At 52.5% G+C, this 22641-nt stretch overlaps 1 protein-coding gene across 6 annotated transcripts; it reads right to left on the reverse strand.

The window, feature by feature from the left end:
* Positions 1–540: 540 nt before the first annotated feature.
* Positions 541–21961, reverse strand: CNNM3 (cyclin and CBS domain divalent metal cation transport mediator 3). Of its 6 annotated transcripts, XR_612266.4 has the most exons (9): positions 18491–21961; positions 10825–10968; positions 9043–9192; positions 8122–8291; positions 7827–7923; positions 7322–7455; positions 6886–7024; positions 3849–3948; positions 3317–3365 (listed from the first exon to the last, which is right to left on the reverse strand). XR_612266.4 is itself a non-coding variant. In XM_003805745.5 (8 exons), the coding sequence occupies exons 1-8, from the start codon at positions 19713–19715 to the stop codon at positions 3301–3303; spliced, it is 2124 nt and encodes a 707-aa protein (XP_003805793.2). In that variant the 5' UTR covers positions 19716–21961; the 3' UTR covers positions 541–3300. The 6 variants fall into 6 exon arrangements, 4 of the variants coding, with proteins under 4 accessions (XP_003805793.2, XP_034809625.1, XP_063450858.1 ...); XM_003805745.5 differs by lacking the exon at positions 3849–3948 and having other exon boundaries at positions 541–3365; XR_004670033.3 differs by lacking the exons at positions 3317–3365; positions 7322–7455.
* Positions 21962–22641: the final 680 nt, after the last annotated feature.

Here is a 22641-nt window from a genome sequence, read left to right on the forward strand (position 1 = left end):
GGGAAACGCAAATGAAAAACCACCGTGAGGCATCACGACACACCTGTCAGAACGGCTGAAGTAAAAACATGTGGACACCACTAAGAGCTGTGGAGGATTCAGGGAAACTGATCATCCTAGGTTGCCGGTGAGGACATGAGTTTGACAGTTTGTGGCCAGGTGCGGTGGCTCACGCCTGTAATCCCAGAACTTTGGGAGGCTGAGGCGGGCAGATCACGAAGTCAGGAGATCGAGACCATCCTGGCTAACATGGTGAAACCCCGTCTCTACTAAAAATACAAAAAACTAGCCGGGCGTGGTGGCGGGCGCCTGTAGTCCCAGCTATGGGGAGGCTGAGGCAGGAGAATGGCATGAACCCGGGAGGCGGAGCTTGCAGTGAGCCGAGATTGCGCCACTGCACTCCAGCCTGGGCAAAAGAGTGAGACTCCGTCTCAAAAAAAAAAAAAAAAAAAAAAAAGTTTAAAAAACGAAACATGCAACAACCCTATGACCAAGCATTTACACTTCTCGAAAACTAATCTTGACACAGAAACCTGTACGTGAATAGTCGTAGCAGCTTTATTTGGAATAGCCCCAAACTGGAAACATCCCAGGTGTCCTTCAGGGGGCCAATGCATACACCACGGAATACCACTCAGCAATAAAAAGGAGCAAACTGTTGACACATGCAACGCCTGGATGATCTCCCGAGAACGATGCTGAGTGAAAAAAGACAATCCCGAATGCTTACACGCTATGCTCCCATTTATACAACATTCTTGAAATGACAAAATAAGAGATGAACGATTAGTGGTTACCAGGAGTTAGGGAAGGTGGGGAGGGAGATCCTTGTGGGGATGGGACTTCTTTATCGTGATTGCAGTGGTAGTTACACAGATGTGACAAATGATTTGGACTGTCCACCCACATTGCACCAGTGTCAAAGTCTTTGTTGGAATACTGCATTACAACCATATAAGATGTAACCATGGAGGGAAACTAGATGAAGGGTGCGTGGGGCCCTTACCTTTACAACTTCCTATCATCTGAAATTATTTCAAAATATAAAGTTAGGAAAAAAGAAAGCAACAGCTCTAAGTGCAGTATGGCATCCTGGATTGGCTGCTGCAGCAGAAAAGGGACATTGGGAAAAATGGTAAAATCCAAATAAACTCTAGCTAATAGTATGATTGCACCTTTAGTTTTGATAAATGTACCAAGGTTATATGTAAGCTGTTAACATTAGGGGAACCTGGGTGAAAGGTGTATGAAACTCTTCTGTGAATCTGGGCACGGTGGCTCACGCCTATAATCTCAACACTTTGGGAGGCCGAGGCAGGAGGATCGCTTGAGCCTAGGAGTTCGAGACTATCCCAGGCAACATAATGAGACCCTATCTCTACCAAAAAAAATTAAAAGTATTAGCTGGGTGTGGTGGTGCCTACCTGTAGTCCCTACTACTCAGGAGGCTGAGGTGGCAGGATGGCCTGAACCAGGGAGGTCGAGGCTGCAGCAAGCCGTGATCACACCACTGCACTCCAGTCTGGGCGACAGAGCAAGATCTTGTCTCAAAAAAAAAAAAAAATAATAATAATAATAAATAAATAAAAAATTGAAAACTCTGATGCCGACTCTGATTGATTAAATCACAAGCTCTGGTGGCAGGTCCACGTATTTTTAATTTGCCAGGTGATTCTGGTGTGCAGCCAAGGTTAAGAATCCCTGATCTTAGCTCACACCTATAATCCCAGCACTTTGGGAGGCCAAGGCAGGCAGATCACCTGAGGTCAGGAGTTCAAGATCAGCCTGGCCAACATGGTGAAACCCCGTCTCTACTAAAAATACAAAAATTAGCCGGGTGTGGTGGTGGGCACCTGTAATCCCAGCTACTCAGGGGGCTGAGACAGGAGAATGGCTTGAACCTGGGAGGTGGAGGTTGCAGTGAGCCAAGATCGCACCACTGCACTCCAGCCTGGGTGACAGAGTGAGACTCCATCTCAAATAAACAAACAAAAAACCACTGTTCTGGAGAGAGGATTTTAAAGCATCTGTTTCCAACCCGGGCTTGCTCTCAGAGTTTATTCCTTGAGGACAATTTCTAAGCAAGGATACCACTGTTGTTTTGACCTCCAGTCCCATTTATAAGGGTCCAAATTCCTTTGAGAAAAGTTCCAGAAATCCTCCTCCCTCCCTACCCAATCTATGATCCTATGTCCTTGTGATGCCCGTTTCCACACAGCTGAAGAACTACGGAAGGAAAATGTAGTAAATTAGAAGAAGAAGACAAATGCCTTCCTGTTCCCACTTCTCTAAAACCCCATAGCTAGGAACAGAAAAAAAGGAAAAGACTTGAAATGTTCTAGAGATATAACAAAAACGGATTTTTTTTTTTTAAAGAGGATCCACCTGGTTCATGAACCCTCCCTCACTGCTCTCTGCACATCACGGCCACACAGCACCTGCAGGGAGGCTGTGGGGAGGTGTGGAGCAGGTGCAACAGGCAGCTACTCTCCTGGGGGCCACACGGCGGAGAGAGGATTCGATGCAGCATGACGATCCCTTCCTCCCAGGCATGACCTCTTCTCAGAACACGGGAACTGACAACACTGCGAGTGGCAACTCAGCAGGTGGGCAGAGAAGCAGAAAGGGGCCCTCAGCACCACTAGGCCAGCTCTCAGAATCAGAAGAGCAGCCTCCAGGGAGGGAGCAGGGCTACAGGGACAGCCTACGGGCAGTGGAGCTTCTGGTTTGGCACATGGGAAAGTCTGGGGCGCATGCGCTGAAACGTGACACCGTCAGGGAAGCCAGAAAGGACAACATGGACAAGGCCATCGATCTGAACCCCCAGCCAAAATGGGTGCTCTCGGCTTGCTCAAAAAGTGCTGCCAGCAGCGATAGGTTGGCAAATTAAAAGCAAACAAATAGAGGTCACGGCCACACAAAGGCAGTAACTGCACTCACAAGGTGGCTCGGCCCAAAGAGGTCTGAATCTGAATATGCTGCACTGTCCCTGCCTTGGGGGAGAAGGGGAAGGCTGGGCCCTGGGGACTAGAGATGATGGCATTCCTTTCGTTCCTTCCTGAGGCGGGCCTGGAGGGCTGTGCCCTGGTGACTCCTGTCTCCTAAAGGAGGGCAGGGCCGGCTGAAGGATTCAGGCATTGATGTCTAGTTCTGAGGACACCCAGGACCCGCATCTACAAGGGCCATCTAAAACGTGGCCTGGAGGGGATGGGGGCAGGCGGGCACAAAACTTCTGCTCAGCTCACTCCAGCTCCCCACGTGCTCATCTGTTCCCCAGATCTGGGGCTGCCTAGTGAGCCGTTAAACGCCTGGGTTCCGCCCAGGGCTGCCTTCCACCGGGACGCCGGGCCTGCTGTGGCTGGACCCTACAGGAGACAAGGGAAGGAGAATTAACATCAAAGCTGGTAAAGTATCCTGTCAAAACCAAGTGCCAAATCCTCTGTGGGACAGGAAGGGGCAGCTAAGACAGGTGCTTCGGGATGCCTTGGGAAGTATCAGAGCAGAAACAGGAGCGACTGGTTAGCAGATGGTCAGCTAACAGATGCCTTCCCTGGGAGACAGGGAAGCTGGGGCTGTGGATTTCTGGCCCCGAGGGTCCCAGGTCATTATGCTGAACAAGAGGCACCTTCCCGGGACAATACAGCACCCTGTGCTGGAAGGAAGCACCATTTTCCACAGTGGAGGAGTCTCACGACCCCTCCTGTCTTCCAGAAGGATGGAAGGGAGCGCCCACCCCACACCCCTGGAGAAAAATGCCCCTCAGCCTGGGGAGCCGTGGGCTCTGCTCCTCCCTCAGCTGAAGGGCCAGGAAAGGGAAGTGAAGGGGCAGGGAGAGGGAAGATATTTACCTTGCGTGTGCTCTGAAAACAAAAAACACGCACTAGTCCACAGTCATTTATCAACTGCAGTTTCCAACTGTGCCAAAGAAGGAAAGGTCTACTGGGAAGGCTAAAGAGAGCAGAGAGAGAAAGAAGAGGAGAAGCTATTGAGCAGAAATGGTTGTGCCTCTCGGCTCCGGGCAGCACCATGGAGAGGGCCGGTGCCCCGGGCAGGGGAAGCTGAGGGAGAGCTGGCAGCTGCAGTGCTGGTGCTGCGCTGCCCCACAGCCTACGGCTCAGGATGGCAGAGAAAGCCAGGAGCACAGCATGGAGGGCTGCACAGTGTGGGGACTGCCTTTCCCTCGGCAATACAGTTCCATGAAGAACTGACGTGGAGGACCTACCCAGGATTTGAAATGGTAGGCCAGGGGTCAGACAACTTTTTCTGTAAAGGATCAATATTTTTAGTTTTTGTAGGTCATACAGTCTCTGTCACAGCTACTCGGCTCCACTGCTGTAACTCAAAGGCAGCCATAGCAATCTACAAACGGATGTGTGGGTTCTCATAAAACTTCATTCTCAAAAATAGGCTGCTAGACAGATGTGGCCCTTGCACCACTATTTGCCAACCCCTGCTGTAGGCAATTTAAAATTATTGTGTCTTCCAAGTCTCAAAAAAGGCACTTCTCTGCTGGGCGTCTAGTGCCAAGGTCTCCAGAAACTGGTTCTCATCTGCATGATTTAAGCAGTGCCCCACCAAAATCTCCAGGTGTGCAGCGGCCCTACGCTCCTCCGGACAGTGAAGTGCCAAGCTCACGGGACAAAATGCAGGACAACCCGAGTTCAGGCAAGAAACAGAAAGACAGCAGGCCAGCCTCACTGAAGCAACTGTCAGGTTGTACTTAAGTGAAAATAACCAACATTGTGTCTAGAGAATAATCCATTACAAAGAGGAAATGACCCACAAAGCCACTATCAACTATTCTCTTACAGGACGGCCCAGTGAAGATTATTTAAAAATCTCCGGGTGTGCAGTGATGGGAAGAGCATTATTCTGGGATTAGGTCTGTATCTTCACTACAACACGTGCAGTCTGAGTAGCAGTGAGCCAGAAAAAGGCTCACATGTGGGAGAACCAAAACCAAAACACTCCCATTTTTAAAACACAACACCTTGGCCTCTGAGACCCCAGTGTAATGTGACAATGTGAACTTCTGTAGAAGGGGCACCCCATACAATAAGAAACCATCACAGTGGGTAAGCACAGAAGCCTCAACAACCCTAAAAGGTGCGGCACTAGCTACTCGTCCAGCTACTTTGGAGGCTGAGGCAGGAGGATCACTTGAGCCCAGAGTATGAAGCCAGCCTGGGCACCATGGCAAGACCTTATCTCTTAAAAAAAAGTGCAGCATCATCCTTAGAGAGATCTCTTTAGGAATAGATGCAACCCATCCCCAGATCCAAGACTTAAGCAGCACGACCTCACCTGCTGCCTTTTTGCCAACACCCAGATCTGGAGCCCACAGGGGCTGAAGCATCCACATGGCCCAGGGTGGGATTTCTGTCCCTTGCACCTGCATGTGACCTCACAATTCAGAAAGGACTATTAGAAAAACATGTTTGTGCTCTCGAGTGTGGGTCTGAGCAGCCACAGTGGCTCCACGGGAGGCCTACAGGAAGCAGGTCAGAGTCCCTGGGCCTTCTCTCTGGCTCTCATTCCTGCCCTGTAGAACAGGCAGAACAGCTAGCACCCCTCTGGCCACGGGGAGGTTAGCAGAGTTAGACATGGAAGCTCCTAGCACAGTGCCTGGCAGAGGAAGCGTTGATAACAGCTTGTCTTCCTCGTGGTGGGGCAGGTGGGGGTGGGAGGAAGCGAGCCTGCAGCTCCCTCCACAGCCCCACCAGCTCTTCCAGGAATCTCAAGTTCAGGCATATCTCTGACCCCAACCTTAGGAACGCAATCAGAATTAAAGTATCTTCTTGAAAAACAAGAACAAGAAACCCTTCACCACTCCTACCCACAGCCTACCCTTCAGACTCTTTCACCTCCCTCCTTGCAGTGTGGGGATGGGGTTCCATATCCCACAACCTTTAGTTCCATTTGCAAAATTTCTTCCAACACAATCTTCCTGCTCGCAGTGGAGCACTGGATGGGCCACGCTTAAATATTAGTATGAACTGACCAAACTCTTCACAAATGCCCTTCTAGTGTCTAGGATGGTGTCTGCCAGCCACACACCCTCTAAGCCAGGGCCACTGCTGACTCAAAGTGACCTAAACTTAATCTTAAATGGCCAAAAGAGTGTCTGAACTAAAACTTATTCCCACTTCCCAACAAATCTCTGATTAAGTCAATCCATTCTAAGACGTCCTTGAGAGAAATACCGACTTACTATACTCTACTCTAAATACCAGTTAGTCTATAGTTTGGTGTCATCCATGCTATTAAAGACAGCAAGAAGTTCAAGTTGAATAATGAAGAATTAAAAAAAAAAAAAAAAAAGCAAGAAGGGGGTTGGGCACAGTGGTTCATGCCTGTAATCCCAGCACTTTGGGAAGGTGAGGCAGGCGGATCATCTGAGGTCAGGAGTTCAAGACCAGCCTGGCCAACATGGTGAAACCCCATCTCTACTAAAAATACAAAAATTGGCCAGGCGTGGTGGTGGGCGCCTGTAATCCCAGCTACTCAGGAGTCTGAGACAGGAGAATTGCTTGAACCCAGGAGCTGGAGGTTGCAGTGAGCCGAGATCACACCATTGTACTCCAGCCTGGGCAACAAAGCAACAGAGTAAGACTCCATCTCAAAAAAAAAAAAAAAAAAATTATATCTATATATATATATAGATATATATATAGATATAGATTAGATATAGATATATATAGATATAGATATATATAGATATATAGATATAGATATATATAGATATATATCAAGAAGGGAAAAGGATGGGGAGAAAAGAGAGAAAAAAGACAGAGGGCGGGGGGGCGGCGAGAGTGCAAGTCTGTGTGTGTGAGCTCACGGCCCTCAGGTCCAGACACCGTGCACGATGTACCACTCGGCACTCACCTGCCGCTGTGGTGGTCTTCTCACCAAGGAGCCTGGTCTGGCTGCCTGGAATAACCTGCAGGTCGGTGTTCTCAGGGGACTGTGGCAGGTTCTGGGCTCGGGTAGCCAGGAGTGCATTGAGGTACTGCAGTCGCGTAACCTGGAGGATGACAGCGTTACTGGAAGACCCAATTGGTGAAGCGAGACGCAGAAGGTAGGCAGGAAAGGTGACACCGTGCCCGAAGAGGACAGAGGCACAACTTTAAGCTAGTTAAGGGCAGAGAAGAGCAACTGAGTCAAGTGTTTTTAAGACCTTGCTTGGAAACTGGGTGCAAAGGTCTGTGTCCCTCAGGATGAGTGGAAGGCCTTGTTCCGGGCAGTCTTAGACCAGCTGGTCTAGCCCCCGGTGACACAAAGTCGGCTAAAGCCAGCACCCACAAGCAGCCCAGGCAGTCACCTTGATGAGCTGCAGATCAGAGAGCGCCCTCACGGTGTAGTCGGGACAATACGCAGATGAATGCGTGCCGTCACCTGGGTCGGGCTGCAGGTCATGGCGGATGGGCTGGAGCGAGGACACCGGGGACTGGTGAACTATCAAAGGAACAATCAGTGATGGCAGGAGCCATGCTGGCAGCTGGGAGCCTCCTCCCCTGGTGGGGACAACTGTACAGTTTCAAAGACCCACCCCACCAATCACTCTGGAGAGGCGATGTGCATGGGAAGCTGGGAGAGAAGGACAAACACAGCCGGGAGAGGTTTTGCGGGGGTGGAGTGGGCCACAAAGTTGAGCGATGAAGAATGCTGCCCTCCCTCCTGGAAGCCCAGGGGCTATACCACCTTGTGGGGTGGTGGGCTCAAGTGGAAGGAGAGGTGAGGAGGGGCACTGAGAGCCCAAGCAATGATGGGGGACAGGCTCTGCAGCCTCCACCCTGGCCCTCAGCACCAGCAGGGCCGTGGCTTACCCGAGGATGGCACAGTTAGGGCCGACACTCCATAGTACGTGAAGGCCCCATTCTCGAACTTCAGACCCTCTTTCCCGATCTCCACTTCAACCCTGCCCTGGGAGGAGTGGCAAGGAGAGAAACAGATGCGGCCAGATTACCTTTCCCGTCAGAAGACAGCGGAAGGAGAAACCCACCACCTCAATTGTTTGGGGCGGGAGGGTGCATATCCGCATGCCCCTGCTCCCCTCTTCTCCTAGACCCTTCCCTGGCCTGAGGAAGCAGGAGGGACTCCAGGCCTGGGACCCACAGCTACCTGCAGGATGAGAATGAAGTAATCCACCGGCTGGCTGCGCTGGTACAGGTAGTGGTGTGTGGCCAGCCGGTTGCTCTCGTCAAACCTCACTTCCTGGTTGACACTGGGATGCTTCAACAGGTGCAGCAGGACCTTCTCAGAGATGCGCAGCGGGCTGAATACATCAACTTCTGCACGTGGTGGAAAAAAGGGACAGTGTCCACTGGGGCCTAGTGGCCGGTGGAACCACACCCAACACTGTAGGCAATTTAAAGTTATTGTGCCCACCAGGGCTCTCCCGGGTGGCCTGTGAGCAGCTGCCCCTAACACCTCAACACAAGAGAACTAGGCAGGGGCCAGGTGCGGTGGCTCACGCCTGTAATCCCAACACTTTCGGAGGCTGAGGCAGGTGGATCACCTGCAGTCAGGAGTTCGAGACCAGCCTGGCCAATATGGCAAAACCCCGCCTCTACTAAAAATACAAAAATTAGCTGGGCGTGGTGATACACGCCTGTAATCCCAGCTACTTGGGAGGCTGAGGCAGGAGAATCGCTTGAACCCAGGAGGCAGAGGTTGCAGTGAGCCAACATCGTGCCACTGCACTCCAGCCTGGGTGACAGAGCGAGACCCTATCTTAAAAAAAAAAAAAAAAAAAAAAAGAACTGGGCAGGGCACCCCACATCCGCCCAGCTGAGAGCTGAGGCCCCCTGGCTGTGGTGCACCAGGCGTGGCACTGGCCTGGCCCTGCTCTTGGTCATCTGGCAGAGAGGAGGTGTCTCTCCCATGACCCAAGATGCTGGCAGGGCTGCAGAGAACACAGAAGTCCTCAAGATGCATTTGCCTGCTAGGAGTGGGGAGCAGAGTCAGTGTCGGCCCTGGGCGGCCTCCTGACCCACAGAATGGTGAGGAGAGCAGGGGGCATGGACCACCCTCCCGCCTCACCTCGGGACAGGAAGCGCTGGGTGGCCAAGAGCAGCTGAGGCGAGATTTTTACTTTATATTCATCATCAGACACCTTGAACAAGGAGAACTCCTCCTTCCGCTTCAGAGGGGCCATCAGAGAAGCAGGCTTCCTCTTCACCACGGTGTCTCCTAAGATGGAAGAAGAGGGCGCGCTCAGGCATCAGCCACCTGTCAGTCAACACGACCACACTAAGGGGCTGCATCGCCTGCTCCTTCCTCCTGAGGCCAGGGGGTCCTCGATGGAGCAGCATCAGAACGCCAGGGACATGTCCTCAGCACCACTCCCTCCACGGGGCCTGCTCCCACCCCAACCACACAGAGAGAGGGGTGACTATCTGCCTTGGAGCTGGCTGAAGAGAATGCTGATATGATAACAAAGCAGCTTGTATAAAATAACAAGCATCCCTGATAGGTCACTGGATGTAGACTAAAAACTTTTTTAAATTTAGGCCAGATGTAGTGATTCACACCTGTAACCCTAGCACTTTAGGAGGCTGAGGCAGGAGGATCACTTAAGGCCAGAAGTTCAACACCAGCCTAGGCAACATAGAGAGACCGTGTCTTTACAAAAAAATAAAATAATTAGACGGGTGTGGTGGCATGCGCCTGTAGTCCCAACTGCTCAGGAGGCTGAGGTGGGAGGAACACTTGAGTCTGGGAAGTTGAGGCTGCAGTAAGCCATGAATGCGCCACTGTACTCCAGCCTGGATGACAGACCAAGACCATCTCAAAATAAAAAAAAAAAATTAAAAAATAATAACAGCCTCTCTGGCCACTGAAAAACTTCTCACTATAAAGCATGTATTCAAGGATTACCAATGCAAATGGGCAGCAATTAACCTGGAGACCCCATGCCTATGGCAGTCTCAAGAACGGAACTAGAGATGCTATGTTTGAAAATCGACACATGATTAAAGCGATACTTCTGGAAGCATGCAGGGCAGGCGGCCCGGCCATGATGCACAGACTCTGTACAGCCCTGCAGACCTCGGCCACCATGCTAATAGGCGGACACTTTTACCATGCAATCAAGGGCCCGGGATCAGCTGCTTTGGGAAGACTTATTTCCACCCCCTCCCAGTCTCTCAGGCTGGAGCGCAGTGGCGTGATCTCAACTCACTGCAACCTCTGCCTCCTAGGTTCAAGCGATTCTTCTGCCTCAGCCTCCTGAGTATGTGAGACTACAGGCACGCACCACCACGCCCAGCTAATGTTTGTATTTTTAGCAGAGATGGAGTTTCACCATATTGGCCAGGCTGGTCTCGAACTCCCGATCTCGTGATCTGCCTGCCTGGGCCTCCCAAAGAGCTGGGATTACAGGCGTGAGCCACTGCGCCCAGCCAGGAAGACTTTCTTCATGGCAAACAGTGGGTTCTTTCAGGGGACATTTCTGTAATGTACAAAAGAACCTGCAAAAACAAAAGCATCTAGGGAGACAGAAGACTGGGAAAGGCCCATGAAGGGCAGAGCTCTCTCAGTAATGGAGGAAACTAATAGGACTGCTGCTAATGGAGCCCCAGGTGAGCCCTGGGATTGCAAGGCCACCGCTGGCACAGGCAACCATGCTTGTGTGGAGGTGCAGGCGTGAGCCCTCCTGCAAGGGGGCTCTCTGCCAGCGCCCATGCAGGGCTCAGAAGGGGGCCTGGCTGTGGATCTTGCTGGGTTCCAGCAGCACAGAGGCCCACTGGCCTCTGACGCAACATACGCCTGGGGAAGTGTGCGGGCCCAGCCGAGACAGAACTGCCAAGAGTCTGGACTCACGGTAGTCTTCAGACTCGTCCAGGATCTCGGACCTGATGATCTCCTCGATCACGTCCTCCAGGGTGACCAGGCCCAGGACCTCGTAGAAGGGGTCGCCTTCACCCTCGTTGTTCACCTTCTGCACGATGGCCAGGTGGGACTTCCCTGTGGGGGGAGGACACTCATGGAACAGCTTGCTGGGCCCCCCCAGTTTGATTCATCTCCCCTGGTATAGGCCCACCAAAAGGACACGGCTAACGTTCATGCTCCTACAACGTGCCAGGCACAGAGCCACACTCTTTTCTAGGTTTTTACTTAAGACTCCCAGCGTGATTATGAGAACTGGCCTTATTTTCACACAGGTTGAAAATGAAGCAGTGGGCTCATGCCCATCTGCACAAGGCCCCCCAGGCAGAGCTGGCAGAGCTGGGATCCAGCTCCAGGTCCGTGCACCTCCATGACATGGATGCAGTTTAGACAAGGATGCATCCAGTGGAGAACACAAATGCCTCACACATCAGCCAGCCTGCACATGCAGGCTAACAAGGGCACTGACTCTGGAAACACAGGCTCTCCTGCGACAGTCCACACGGGGCAGCTGAGTGGGGCCACCCAGCCTGACTGTCCTTGGGAGGATTTCCTAAGTCTTTTTCTTCTTAAATATATATGCTGTCCATCCTACATAAATGTGCATGGCTTCTTGTCCTTCTTTACGATAGAAATTAGAAAGAGATAGAAAGATAGACAGACAGACAGATAGACTGTGTGTATGTGTGTGTGTCTGTGTATCTTTTGGTTTTCCTAATTCTTAAAGCTGCCCATTAGGGGCTGTCAACTAGGGGATGAGAAGAGTGGTAGCTGGCCACTCGGGAGCCAAGCTGTGCAGGGAGGAGGAGCACCAGGCTGAGATTTTCCACCTTACCCTATATGTCTTTCTCAGGTTAGCTTCCTATTTGGTTTGTTTGCTTAGTGAGGGAATGTAAGCTTGGAAAAAAGCCCAAGTCTCAGAGTGCTGGGGAATGCTGGGGAGGCTTCAGGAATTTACTATGTCTCAGATAAGTGCTTTTCATCCACACTACTTTAGACCCGTCTGAAAAAAACAGAATGCAACCCACCTAAGTAATTTAAAATCTGAATAGCTGCATTAAAAAAGTCAAAAGAAACACATAAAATTAAGTTTAATAATATATTGTAAGTAACCCAATATAGTCAAAATAGCATTTCAATACGTAATCAATACAAAAAATAGTCATAGACATTTTGTCTATGTTGCACTCTCTGAATCTGGTGTGTTTTATGCTCACAGCACATCTCAACTCAGACTCCACCTTTAGGTAGCACAGCCCCAGATGGAGGGGGCTGCCGGCCTGGGCGGCACAGGTCCAGGACAGGGGGATGGGAGCAACTCATTCAACCAGGCCCTCGTTTGTCACTAGTGGAAACGCTGAGGCGTAACTGGCCTGGACCTGCCTGTGAGGGGGTACCTGCTTCAAGACTCTCCTGGGAAATCAAACAGTCAAGTTTGTGTTGTTGTGTGGATCATACTTTACATCCCGTGGGCTTGATTAAATAAAGCACAGTTCTCCAGGATGCTTGCATTGCCCCGGACAAAAAGCTGGAAATGGCCACATGAATCGTCACCCCGCTTTCTGGGAGGAAGGCTAGGGCCCCTGGAGATTGCCACTCAGCCCTGCTGAACCGTGTTTCTAGACACCTTCTAACCCTCAGTGCTTGTGCTGGGTGCCGTCTCTACATGGGCCACGGCTGCCCCACCAGAGTACAAACCTGTCAGGCCAGGCCAGGAAGGCCAAGTGCGACATGTGGTTTTGGTTAATGTCTTGGATTCCAGCACCAAAGCCCAGGATCTAAATGGCCACCTCGGCACAGAGAGGCCTCATCTCGGCTCCCTTCTCCCAGGAAGCCAGCCCCTTTGGCAGGTTTCCTACAGAAAGGGACTCACTCCTTTGCTTTCAAACTTCTCTAGAACAAGGCACACAATTCTCCATGGCCTGCCACACTGGGATGATTCTATCACCAACAGAAGAAAGCAGGCCCTGGAAGATCCCCTGGAACAGTGGTCGTGTGACTGAATCCCAAGAAGAATGTCTGAGGGGTCTAGATGGCAGCCAAAGATGACAGCAGAGGGACAGAGCAAGGGCAGCTGCAGGGACTCAAGGTCACCTCTCATCTGCTGAGCCACCAGAGTGGAACCACTCACGCTGATGCCTGCCCACAGGCCAGCTCCACGGAGCCACGAGCAGCTCACAGTGTGTCTTGCCAACGTCAAGCAGAAAGCCCTGGAAAAGCTTCAAGTTTAATTTTAGTTAGCAGGCTCCAGGGTACCCCAATAATTTGAATGCCAAAGTACCCTTTCATAATGCCCAATTTCTATGATGTTAATAACAGTTGGAATACCTTCTCTCTTCTGTTTTCTAAAGCACCTCAGTGAATGAATGAATACTGTGAGAAAGACAAAAGTAGTGTGCTGACGCTCCTCACTGCTGTTGGAGCTGGTCAGACTCTTTTCCGCATCATGGCAATCATCTGGCTCCCAGCAGACAGGAAACCAGAGCTGGGTTCCTTTAAAGCAGAGACTGCGGCCAGGCACAGTGGCGAACACCTGTAATCCCATCTCTTTGGGAAGCTGAGTTGGGAGGATCGCTTGAGGCCAGGAGTTTGAGACCAGCCTGGGCAACATAGGGAGACCCCAATCTCTACATAAAATTAAAAATTAGCTGGGGATGGTGGTGTTCACCTGTGGCCCCAGCTTACTCAGGAGGCTGAAGTGGAAGGATCACTTGAGCCCAGGAGGTAGAGGCTACAGTGAGCCACGATCACATCACTGCACTCCAACCCAGGTGACAGAGCAAGACTCTGTCTCAAAAATAGTAATAATGTTCTTGGCCAGGCGCAGTGGCTCACACCTGTAATCCCAGCACTTTGGGAGGCCGAGACGGGCGGATCATAAGGTCAAGAGATCGAAACTATCCTGGCCAACATTGTGAAACTCCGTCTCTCCTAAAAACATAAAAAAGTTAGCTGGGCGTGGTGGTGCACGCCTGTAGTCCCAGCTACTCAGGAGGCTGAGGCAGAAGAATCACTTGAACCCGGGAGGCAGAGGTTGCAGTGAGCCAAGATTGTGCCACTGCACTCCAGCCTGGCAAGAGAGCAAGACTCCATCTCAAAAAAAAAAAATAAATAATAATAATAATAATAATGTTCTTTTGTACATTAAGGTCCCTGACTTAACAATGGTTCAAATTACAATTTTTCAAATTTGATGGTTCAAAAGCAATATGCATTCAGTAGAAACCATACTTCAAACACATATAACCATTCTGTTTTCACTTTCAGTACAGCAGTCAATAAATTACATGAGATATTCAACACTTTATTTTAAAATAGTTTTGTGTTAGATGACTTTGCCCAACTGCAGGCTAAAGTAAGTGTTCTGAGCATGTTTAAGGTGGGCCAGGCTGAACTATTTGGTTTGGTAGGTTAGATGTATCAAACACATTTTTGACTTAAGGTATTTTCAACTTACAATGGGTTTATCAGGACATAACTCCATTTGTAAGTCAAGGAGCAGCTGTCCAAGTTATTTATTACGGCTCCAAAGCACTCACTCTTCCTGGTGACGTCTGCACAAAATAATCAGCACGTCATCTCAAGTTGGCACTGATTGAGGGGCGCCTTGCTGGGGAGGTTACCTTGCCCCCAGACTACAAAGTTCCCTAGCAGACACAGCAAAAGAAACAAGACCCGGAATGAAAGCTGCCAAGATGGCAGGGACTCCAGCTCCACGAAATTCAGAGGCTCATTAGCTTGGCAGAGAGATGGAAAGGGAATCGATTTTTAAAACCTCACACGCCACAAAGACTGCAATATGCCCTTTGTTCCTAAGTGGAGGAATGCTTAAGAAGGTTAGGAAGGACAAAAAGGACTTTAACACGGAAAAAATAAAGATATTTGCCAAAGGACTGCACTGAACTAGAGAAGCAGAGAAAAAAGCTCCGGGATGTCACCAGAAAGACATGGCCAGTCTGCCCACGAATGGCCCTCACTCACCACAGGAGCGGGGAAGTCGAGGGGGATTAAAGAGCTCCCCATTTAACCTCCAGGTTCCAAAAACCTCCCCCACTGTCTTCCAAGGGGATCCTTTTCAGCGTGTTGTCAGGCAGCTTTTAGAAAGGTCTGTTTCAAGCAGAGGCACTCAACCCCAAATCCTCCTGCATCGGGCTGCTTGTGACCTGCCTGGAGGCCACCCAGCCCAGAACAGGAGCAGCCCGGACCCTGGCCTCTCTAATTTCCTTCCTAGCTACATTTCAACCTGCATTTCAATCTGAACCTACTGGACTTGCCCATCTTAAAACCAAACAGCAGAAGGCCTCCTCCCCTGTCCCACATCCTCTGCCAGTCACTTCTCTCTGCAGCCACGCTCTGTGGAGGGCTGTCTACATTGGTTCTCGTACCTTTCCACACCTCATTCATTCCCCAAATGGCTCCCTTGCCGTGGCACCAAATCTGCTCTTGCAAAGGTCAACGGCATCCTGTTTGCTGGCCTCCTCTCCTGTCACTCACCTTCCCTGGGAAAGTGGTCTCTTCCCTTAGCTTCCAGGACATTCCGCATCTCGGGGACTCCTCCTTCCTTGGTCTTGCCTCCTCCTGGCCAGCTTCTCCTGGGCTTCCCTTGCCCCTGACACACCTGTGCTCCTAGGAGGCTGAGGCTCTCTGCCTCCCTCCCATGACTTGAGAGACACTCCTATTCTGCCTCCCACTTGCATTTCACATCAACGGCCTGCTAGGAGTTTGCCTCTTGGGACACTGCACAGACACAAATTCAATGGCCAAGCAGGTTTCTGCTCCCCACGCCCGGCCCTTAGTGAAGGTGCACCGCCACCACACAGCCAGAAATCTGGGCCTCATCCTCAGCTGCTCCTCCTTGTTGCACAGCCCCGCTGCCAGATACCAATCTTCCCAATTCCACCTCTGCTGCCCTCTTGGGGCTCCTCTCCAGGCCTGCCATGAACCTTGTTCAGGTTATCATCCCCTCTCACCTGGATCCCTCACACCGCTGGTCTCCCTGCGCTGGTGTCCACAATTGTTACTGATCTGTAAAAATAACTGATGCTGCTGCTTGATGCTCATGGCCCTGGTGATCAAGTACAAGTTCCTTACACAGCACACAAGCCCTCCCGCCAGGGGACATCCTGCCTCTGCGCTCCTTCCCAACGAACATGAACATTTTTTATTCTTCCCCAAGTGGAATCCCCAACCACCCTGGACCAAGCTCATCCATCGCATATGAAAGACAAGACCATGGCAGCGAAGATCCTGACACTGGCGGTTTGGAAAATGAAAGACCACTTTCACCAACCTCATCCTGAGCATCATGACCAACTACAGAAGTTGCCTTTAGTTCTGAACAGGACAACCCTTCCATCTCCGCTGCTCCAAATCTCTGCTTGGTGACTGCTCAACTGTTGAAAGCAGCAGCCAGCTGAAGCCAGACACCAGAGTGAGCTTTTTCTTAAAGAATCTAGAAACGTGAGTGCTTTGAACACCAAAAGGACAGCTACAGTCTTCCACTTTTTCCCTAAAAAAAAGGAAGTCTGGTGACCTGCCTAGAAGAACAGAAATCTGCAATTCCAGATTCACCCCTTGCTCCTGGATTGGCAAACAGCTCACCTACCAGCAGAGCCTGTTCCGGAGTAAGAACCACCTGCTAACGCCAAGCACACAGCATATGCACGCCAGGCACTGGCCAAAGTGCTTGATGAGTCTCCCCCCCTGCAGGTCTGTTTACCCACTCTTATCACTAACAGCAGAGGACTTTGCGCCACAAGAGGCTGAGCAGCCTTCAGGGCCTGGGGGCAGGCAAGGGCAGGATGGAACCTACTCCGCTGATTCCAGGGTTGCAATGTTGGTCACCACACCAGGAGAACCACCCCTGCCTCAGGGGCTCCGGCAGCCCAGATGGAGTACTTACCACCGCGAGGCTCTGTCTGGACCCAAACCCAGGCTCCCTCCCCAGGGCAGGGTGGCATGGCCATGTTCTAGGGACACAGCCAGGAGCACCCAAGAGTCTAAAAGAATAGAGCTGCCCACCCAAGCCTCCCACCCATTCCTGAGCTACAGCAGTAACAGTAACTTAGCACCCAGGCCTCCTGCAAGGAATGAGGGACGAGATTACACAGAAAGTGCCCATCAGCTACTGGCACACGGCAGTGCTCAGTCAGGAGTAGCGGTCATTATCACAAAGCCTGGCTTCCTGCAACGACAGGCCAGGGGCTCTCAACAGACGGTGCCAGAAACATCCTGCCACAAATACCAGGGGGCTTTGCCACTTCTTGGCCTTACAGCTGGCAGCCTTTAGGGTCAAGTCCGTCCAACACCCTGGGGTGCTCCCACCCTCACCCTACAGGAGTGCAGGTGTGAGAAGCATGGCTGTTGACCAAGGTCTGAGCACCAAACTCTGGGGAGCACCACTAAGGATGATGTTGGAGAGGATTGCAGAAGAAACCACACCTTCACATCCGGAGGGTACTGGTTTTACCTTCAACCTCCGAACTGCTCAGCTAAAACAGTGAAGGGAGGGATGAAAATGTGGAGTTAAGGGAGAACTTGAGACCTTAGGGTTAGAAAAGAAGAGGTGAGGCTGGGCGCGGTGGCTCACGCCTGTAATCCCAACACTTTGGGAGGCCAAGGTGGGAGGATCACTTGAGGTCAGGAGTTCGAGACCAGGCTGGGCAAAATAGTGAGACCCTGTCTCTACATAAAATTTTAAAAAACAGGAGATTAAAAAGCAAAAAATAAAAGGGCCGGGCACAGTGGCTCACGCCTGCAATCACAGCACTTTGGGAGGGCGAGGCAAGTGGATCACCTGGTCAGGAGTTCAAGACCAGCTTGGTCAACGTGGTGAAACCCCATCTTTACTAAAAATACAAAAATTAGCCCGGAATGGTGGGGTGCATCTGTAGTCCCAGCTACTCGAAGGCTGAGGCAGGAGAACTGCTTGAACCTGGGAGGCGAAGGTTGCAGTCATAAGAGATCGGCCACTGCACTCCAGCCTGCGCGACAGAGCCGGGAGAAAGGGAGACTAAGTCAGCATAAATGGAGTTACTTTTGGTGAAAGCAAAGTGTTAAGTTTCCCTGGCTTTACCGCAGATAAGGGATTGACACCTAAATACCCTTATCTGCAGTAACGCCAGGGACCTTAAGAATGCTCTGAAGGAAACATTACAGGTCCAGTCAATTTGATATTACATGTGTGCACACAACAATATCCCAGATACCTGGAGACTACCATCTTTTCTATGTTCTTCTAGTTTCTATCCAAAAATTTGGACCTGCTACAAAGTCAAGCACACAGAAACACTCTGGGAGAGGGAAAGAGCTGGGGGATTAGAGGACAAGCGGACATACCCCTCCCTGCAAATGGGGGGGGGGCTATCCTGACGCGGGGGTTAAAGTGTTCGCTGTCTAAAGGATTCCTCCCACTCTGATCGATGGCCTTTAAGTATTTCAAAAGGTCATTCCAAGCTGCAAGGCCAATACCGTCTTGAAAAGGGACCTTAGAGGTCTCACTGCTCTCCACGGGGGTGGGACCCTTTCCTGAAGGCTTCCACCCCTTTTCAGGGAGAGGGCACTCGCACGGGCGTACCCTGCACCATGCCCGGGCCGTTACCTCGCTTGAATTCCTCCAGGACAGCGTCCAGCTTGGTGTCGTTGAAGACGAAGTGGAGCGGATGGTTGTAGAAACGAGTGATGGTGCTGAGCGGCGTGCAGTCTTCGGGATCCACGAAGGCCAAGTCCTTGAGGTAGAGCATGTCCACGATGTTGGAGCGCTCCTCCTCGTACACCGGGATGCGCGTGTGGCCGCTCTGCATGATGCTGGCCAGGACGCCGAAGTCCAGCACGGTGCTAGCGTCCAGCATGAAGCAGTCTTCGAGGGGCGTGAGCACGTCCTCCACGGTCCGGCAGCGCAGCACGCCCTTGCTGAGATCGCTGTAGGGGTCGCCGCCGCCGCGCGCCAGCTCCAGCACCCGCTCCCGCAGCCGCCCGGGCCGCGCCGCCAGCTCCAGCAGCTGCCCCACGGGCAGCGCGACGGGCAGAGTGAGCAGGACGGCCAGGCGGCTGAGGCCGAGCGCTCGCGGCGCCAGCGCCAGCGTCCAGCGCCCGCTCACGGCGGCCGGCACCACCTCTCCCACCAGGAACACGAGCCCCGCGCTGCCCAACACGGCGGGCACCGCACGCTGGCCGGCCGCGCGGTACAGCAGCACCGCCAGCGCCGCCTGCGCCAGGCTGGCCAGCAGCAGCAGCGCGCCCAAGGCGCAGCCGGCCCAGCGCCGCGCGGGCTCCAAACGCCGCGCCGCCGCACGCTCCGCCTCCGAGCCGCTCTCGCGCAGCACCTGCACCTCGGCAGGCGCCAGCGCCAGCGCGCTCAGCTGCAGGCCTCGCGCCAGCGCTGCCAGCGCCAGCAGCCCGGCCGCCCCCAGGCCCAGAGCCCAGGGCGGCGCCGCCTCCTCGGCCGCCCCGCCACCCGGCTCCACGCGCACCGCCAGCAGCGCCGAGTGCGGGCGCACGGCCTCGGCCCGCAGGCGCAAGCGCAGCAGCGCGCGCCACTCGCCCGCGGGGGCCGCCGCCTCCTCCCGGCAGCCCGCCCCCTCCGGGGCCACCCAGGACCAAGAGCTGTTGGCGAAGCCCGGGCCGAAGAGGCGCAGGAGGAAGGTGGCGTCCGGCGTGTCTCGCGCCGCCCCTCCGCGTACCCAACCCGCGCCCGCCGCTCCATCCTCCTCCAGGCAGAAGCCCAGCACTCGCGGGCCCGGCGCGGCCTCCCCCGCGGCGTTGCCCAGGCAGAGCGCGGCGAACAACCAGCCTAACCGACCCGCCTCAGCTACCGCCGCCGCCATCGCCTGCTGCCCCCTCTCGGCCTCTCGCGCAGCCTACCCCGCTCGCCCCGCGCCTCCCCGGGCCAATCGTTACGGCTCTTCGCGCCTCCTCGGCCAATAGGCGGTGGGCGGGGGCGGGCCCCAGGGTCGGACTAGGCTGCGCCGGGGAGTAAACAAGTGGCGGCCAGGGGCGGGCCGGGGGCGTGGGGCTCCGGGCCCCGCCGGGTCTGTTGCGGCTCCGGATGCGCAGGGTGGCAGTGGCCGGGAGGACGCGGGGCGGCGGGCAGGGCCTCCCAAGCCCGGCTGTCCTCGGCCCGTGCGCGGCGCCCGGAGTCCCACTCCTCCCGATGCTGTCCCCCGCGCCCGGAGGCCGGGCCAATTCTCTGGGAAGTTCCCGGCTTGGGAGCGGAGCGGCCGGTCGGAAGAACCTCGGGTGCTGGCGCGCCTGAAGTTGCAGACCAGACTTAAATGTGCGAGACATGTGCCTTTTTCTTAGGAAAGGCCCCAGGTACCAGAAAGGTTTTCAGCGCGCCGACCTACGGGGCTAAGAGGGCTGAAATAAGAACCAGTGACTGAGCGCCGGGAGGTTTAAGGTTTATGGAAGATGTTCGTCGCGCCGTACCCTACTAGAGGTTTGGGGACGTGGGACACAGCCCCTGCGTTCCCGCCGCGGACCCCGTGATAAATACACAGACACACAAAATCACTACCGCCTTGAATCTGGACAGCTACCTCAGGTGGTTAATATCTAACGGGAGCAGAGTGGAGCTCAGAAAGACTCAGCGTGGGTGCTGGGTTCCGGCGCGACCAGCCTGATACCTAGGTCAGCATCTCAGCCACACAAGCAGGCGGCAGTTCTGTCAGGAATTACTACCTCTGGTGATTCCACTTCTCATAGCTCACCGCTGGGAGAATAATTCCTCAGGATTAACAAGATCTATTCCAGAGGATCCTCACTGCTGAAGCGATTTTAGAAGACAGTGTGGTCTGTTGACAGTATGGAATATTCTTTACCCATCAGATATGATCTGTATGTGATTGGAAGGAAATAGACCAACTGCTAACAACACTTCTCTATAGATGTTCAGATTCAGTAATTTTTGTATTTTTCTCTACACTTTTGTTTTTTCAAATTTCCTAGCACAAGAAGACTTTGACTTACTGCACATGTCATTTTAAATGACCTTTATTAAGACTCTATAGAAACAATTTGCTATGTCATGAAAGTAACAATCAAAAAAAGTATGCACATTGTGGCCACAAAGTAAAACTTGTGTGGAAGGTAATGTGCAAAAAAAAAATGAGTAAGCTGGTGGTGAATGACCAAAGGAAAAGGCTTTGTAAAAAACTTTTTTTTTTTTTTTGAGACGGAGTCTCGCTCTGTCACCCAGGCTGGAGTGCAGTGACGCAGTCTCGGCTCACTGCAAGCTCCGCCTCCCGGGTTCACGCCATTCTCCTGCCTCAGCCTCTCCGAGTAGCCGGGACTACAGGCGCCCGCCACCACGCCCGGCTAATTTTTTTGTATTTTTAGTAGAGACGGGGTTTCACCGTGGTCTCGATCTCCTGACCTCGTGATCCACCCGCCTTGGCCTCCCAAAGTGCTGGGATTACAAGCGTGAGCCACCGCGCCCGGCCTGTAAAAAACTTTTTAAAAGATGGTAATAGCTGGCCGGGCACGGTGGCTCACGCCTGTAATTCCAGCACTTTGGGAGGCGGAGGCGGGCGGATCACGAGGTCAGGAGATCGAGACCATCCGGACTAACATGGTGAAACCCCATCTGTACTAAAAATACAAAAAATTAGCCACGTGTGGTGGCGTGCACCTGTAGTCCCAGCTACTCGGGAGGCTGAGGCAGGAGAATGGTGTGAACCCGGGAGACGGAGCTTGCAGTGAGCTGAGACCGCGCCACTGCACTCCAGCCTGGGCGACAGAGCAAGACTATGTCTCAAAAAAAAAAAAAAAAAAAATGGTAATAGTGGCCCGGCGCGGTGGCTCATGCCTGTAATCCCAGCACTTTGGGAGGTTAAGGCGGGCACATCACGAGGTCAGAAGATGGAGACCATCCTGGCTAACACGGTGAAACCCCGTCTCTACGAAAAATACAAAAAATTAGCCGGGCGTGGTGGCGGGCGCCTGTAGTCCCAACTACTGAGGAGGCTGCGGCAGGAGAATCGCTTGAACCCGGGAGGCAGTCGGAGGTTGCAGTGAGCCAAGATCGCACCACTGCACTCCAGCCTGGGTGACAGAGCGAGACTCCATCTCAAAAAAAAAAAAAGGTAATAGTGTATTTTTAAAAGATGGTAATAGTGTCTCTTCTGCATTGTAAACTCAGAGCTGTGACTAGGCCAATGGGGCATCTCCGTGTTTTTTATTATCCAGATGATGTTCTGTGCCCTTTGAGTTTACCTTACTTTTGCAGATTACAGAGTAAGCCGCCAGCAGAAGCAATAAAGACATTACTGGGCCTTTGCACTGCAACATCATGCCTCTGAAGAAAAAAAAAGTGCAAACATTACAATAGATTCAGCTCCTTTAGTTCTCACTTCTGTCTCCACGTCAAGATAAAATACTGACATTGAAATAGAATGGATGACATGCTTGAAATGAGTCATGTGCCTGAAAAGTCATTAACAAACAACAGTTCCAGAGGAAAGCCAGGAAAAACTCCCCATGGATTTAGAGACGGAGCTCTCACCTTCAACAGGTTACTTTTTCCTTGTCTCAGGCTTCCTTGGAAAACAACCTATAACTAACTTTCTGGGAGTAAAGCTTCAGGTGGAAGAACAATTGGATCAAACTTGGAAAACGTTAAGTGGTCATTTAAATTGTCAGTACCCAAAGATACAAAAAAAATCCAGTATGGGGCACGCAAAGCTGCTCCTGGAGTGGTTTCGCTTTTGGTAGAGGCCTCAACAGTCGTTGACCAGCTTCTCCTGTGGCTGTGCC

The sequence above is a fragment of the Pan paniscus genome, chromosome 12, assembly GCF_029289425.2.
Source record: "Pan paniscus chromosome 12, NHGRI_mPanPan1-v2.0_pri, whole genome shotgun sequence".
NCBI classification, from domain to species: domain Eukaryota; kingdom Metazoa; phylum Chordata; class Mammalia; order Primates; family Hominidae; genus Pan; species Pan paniscus.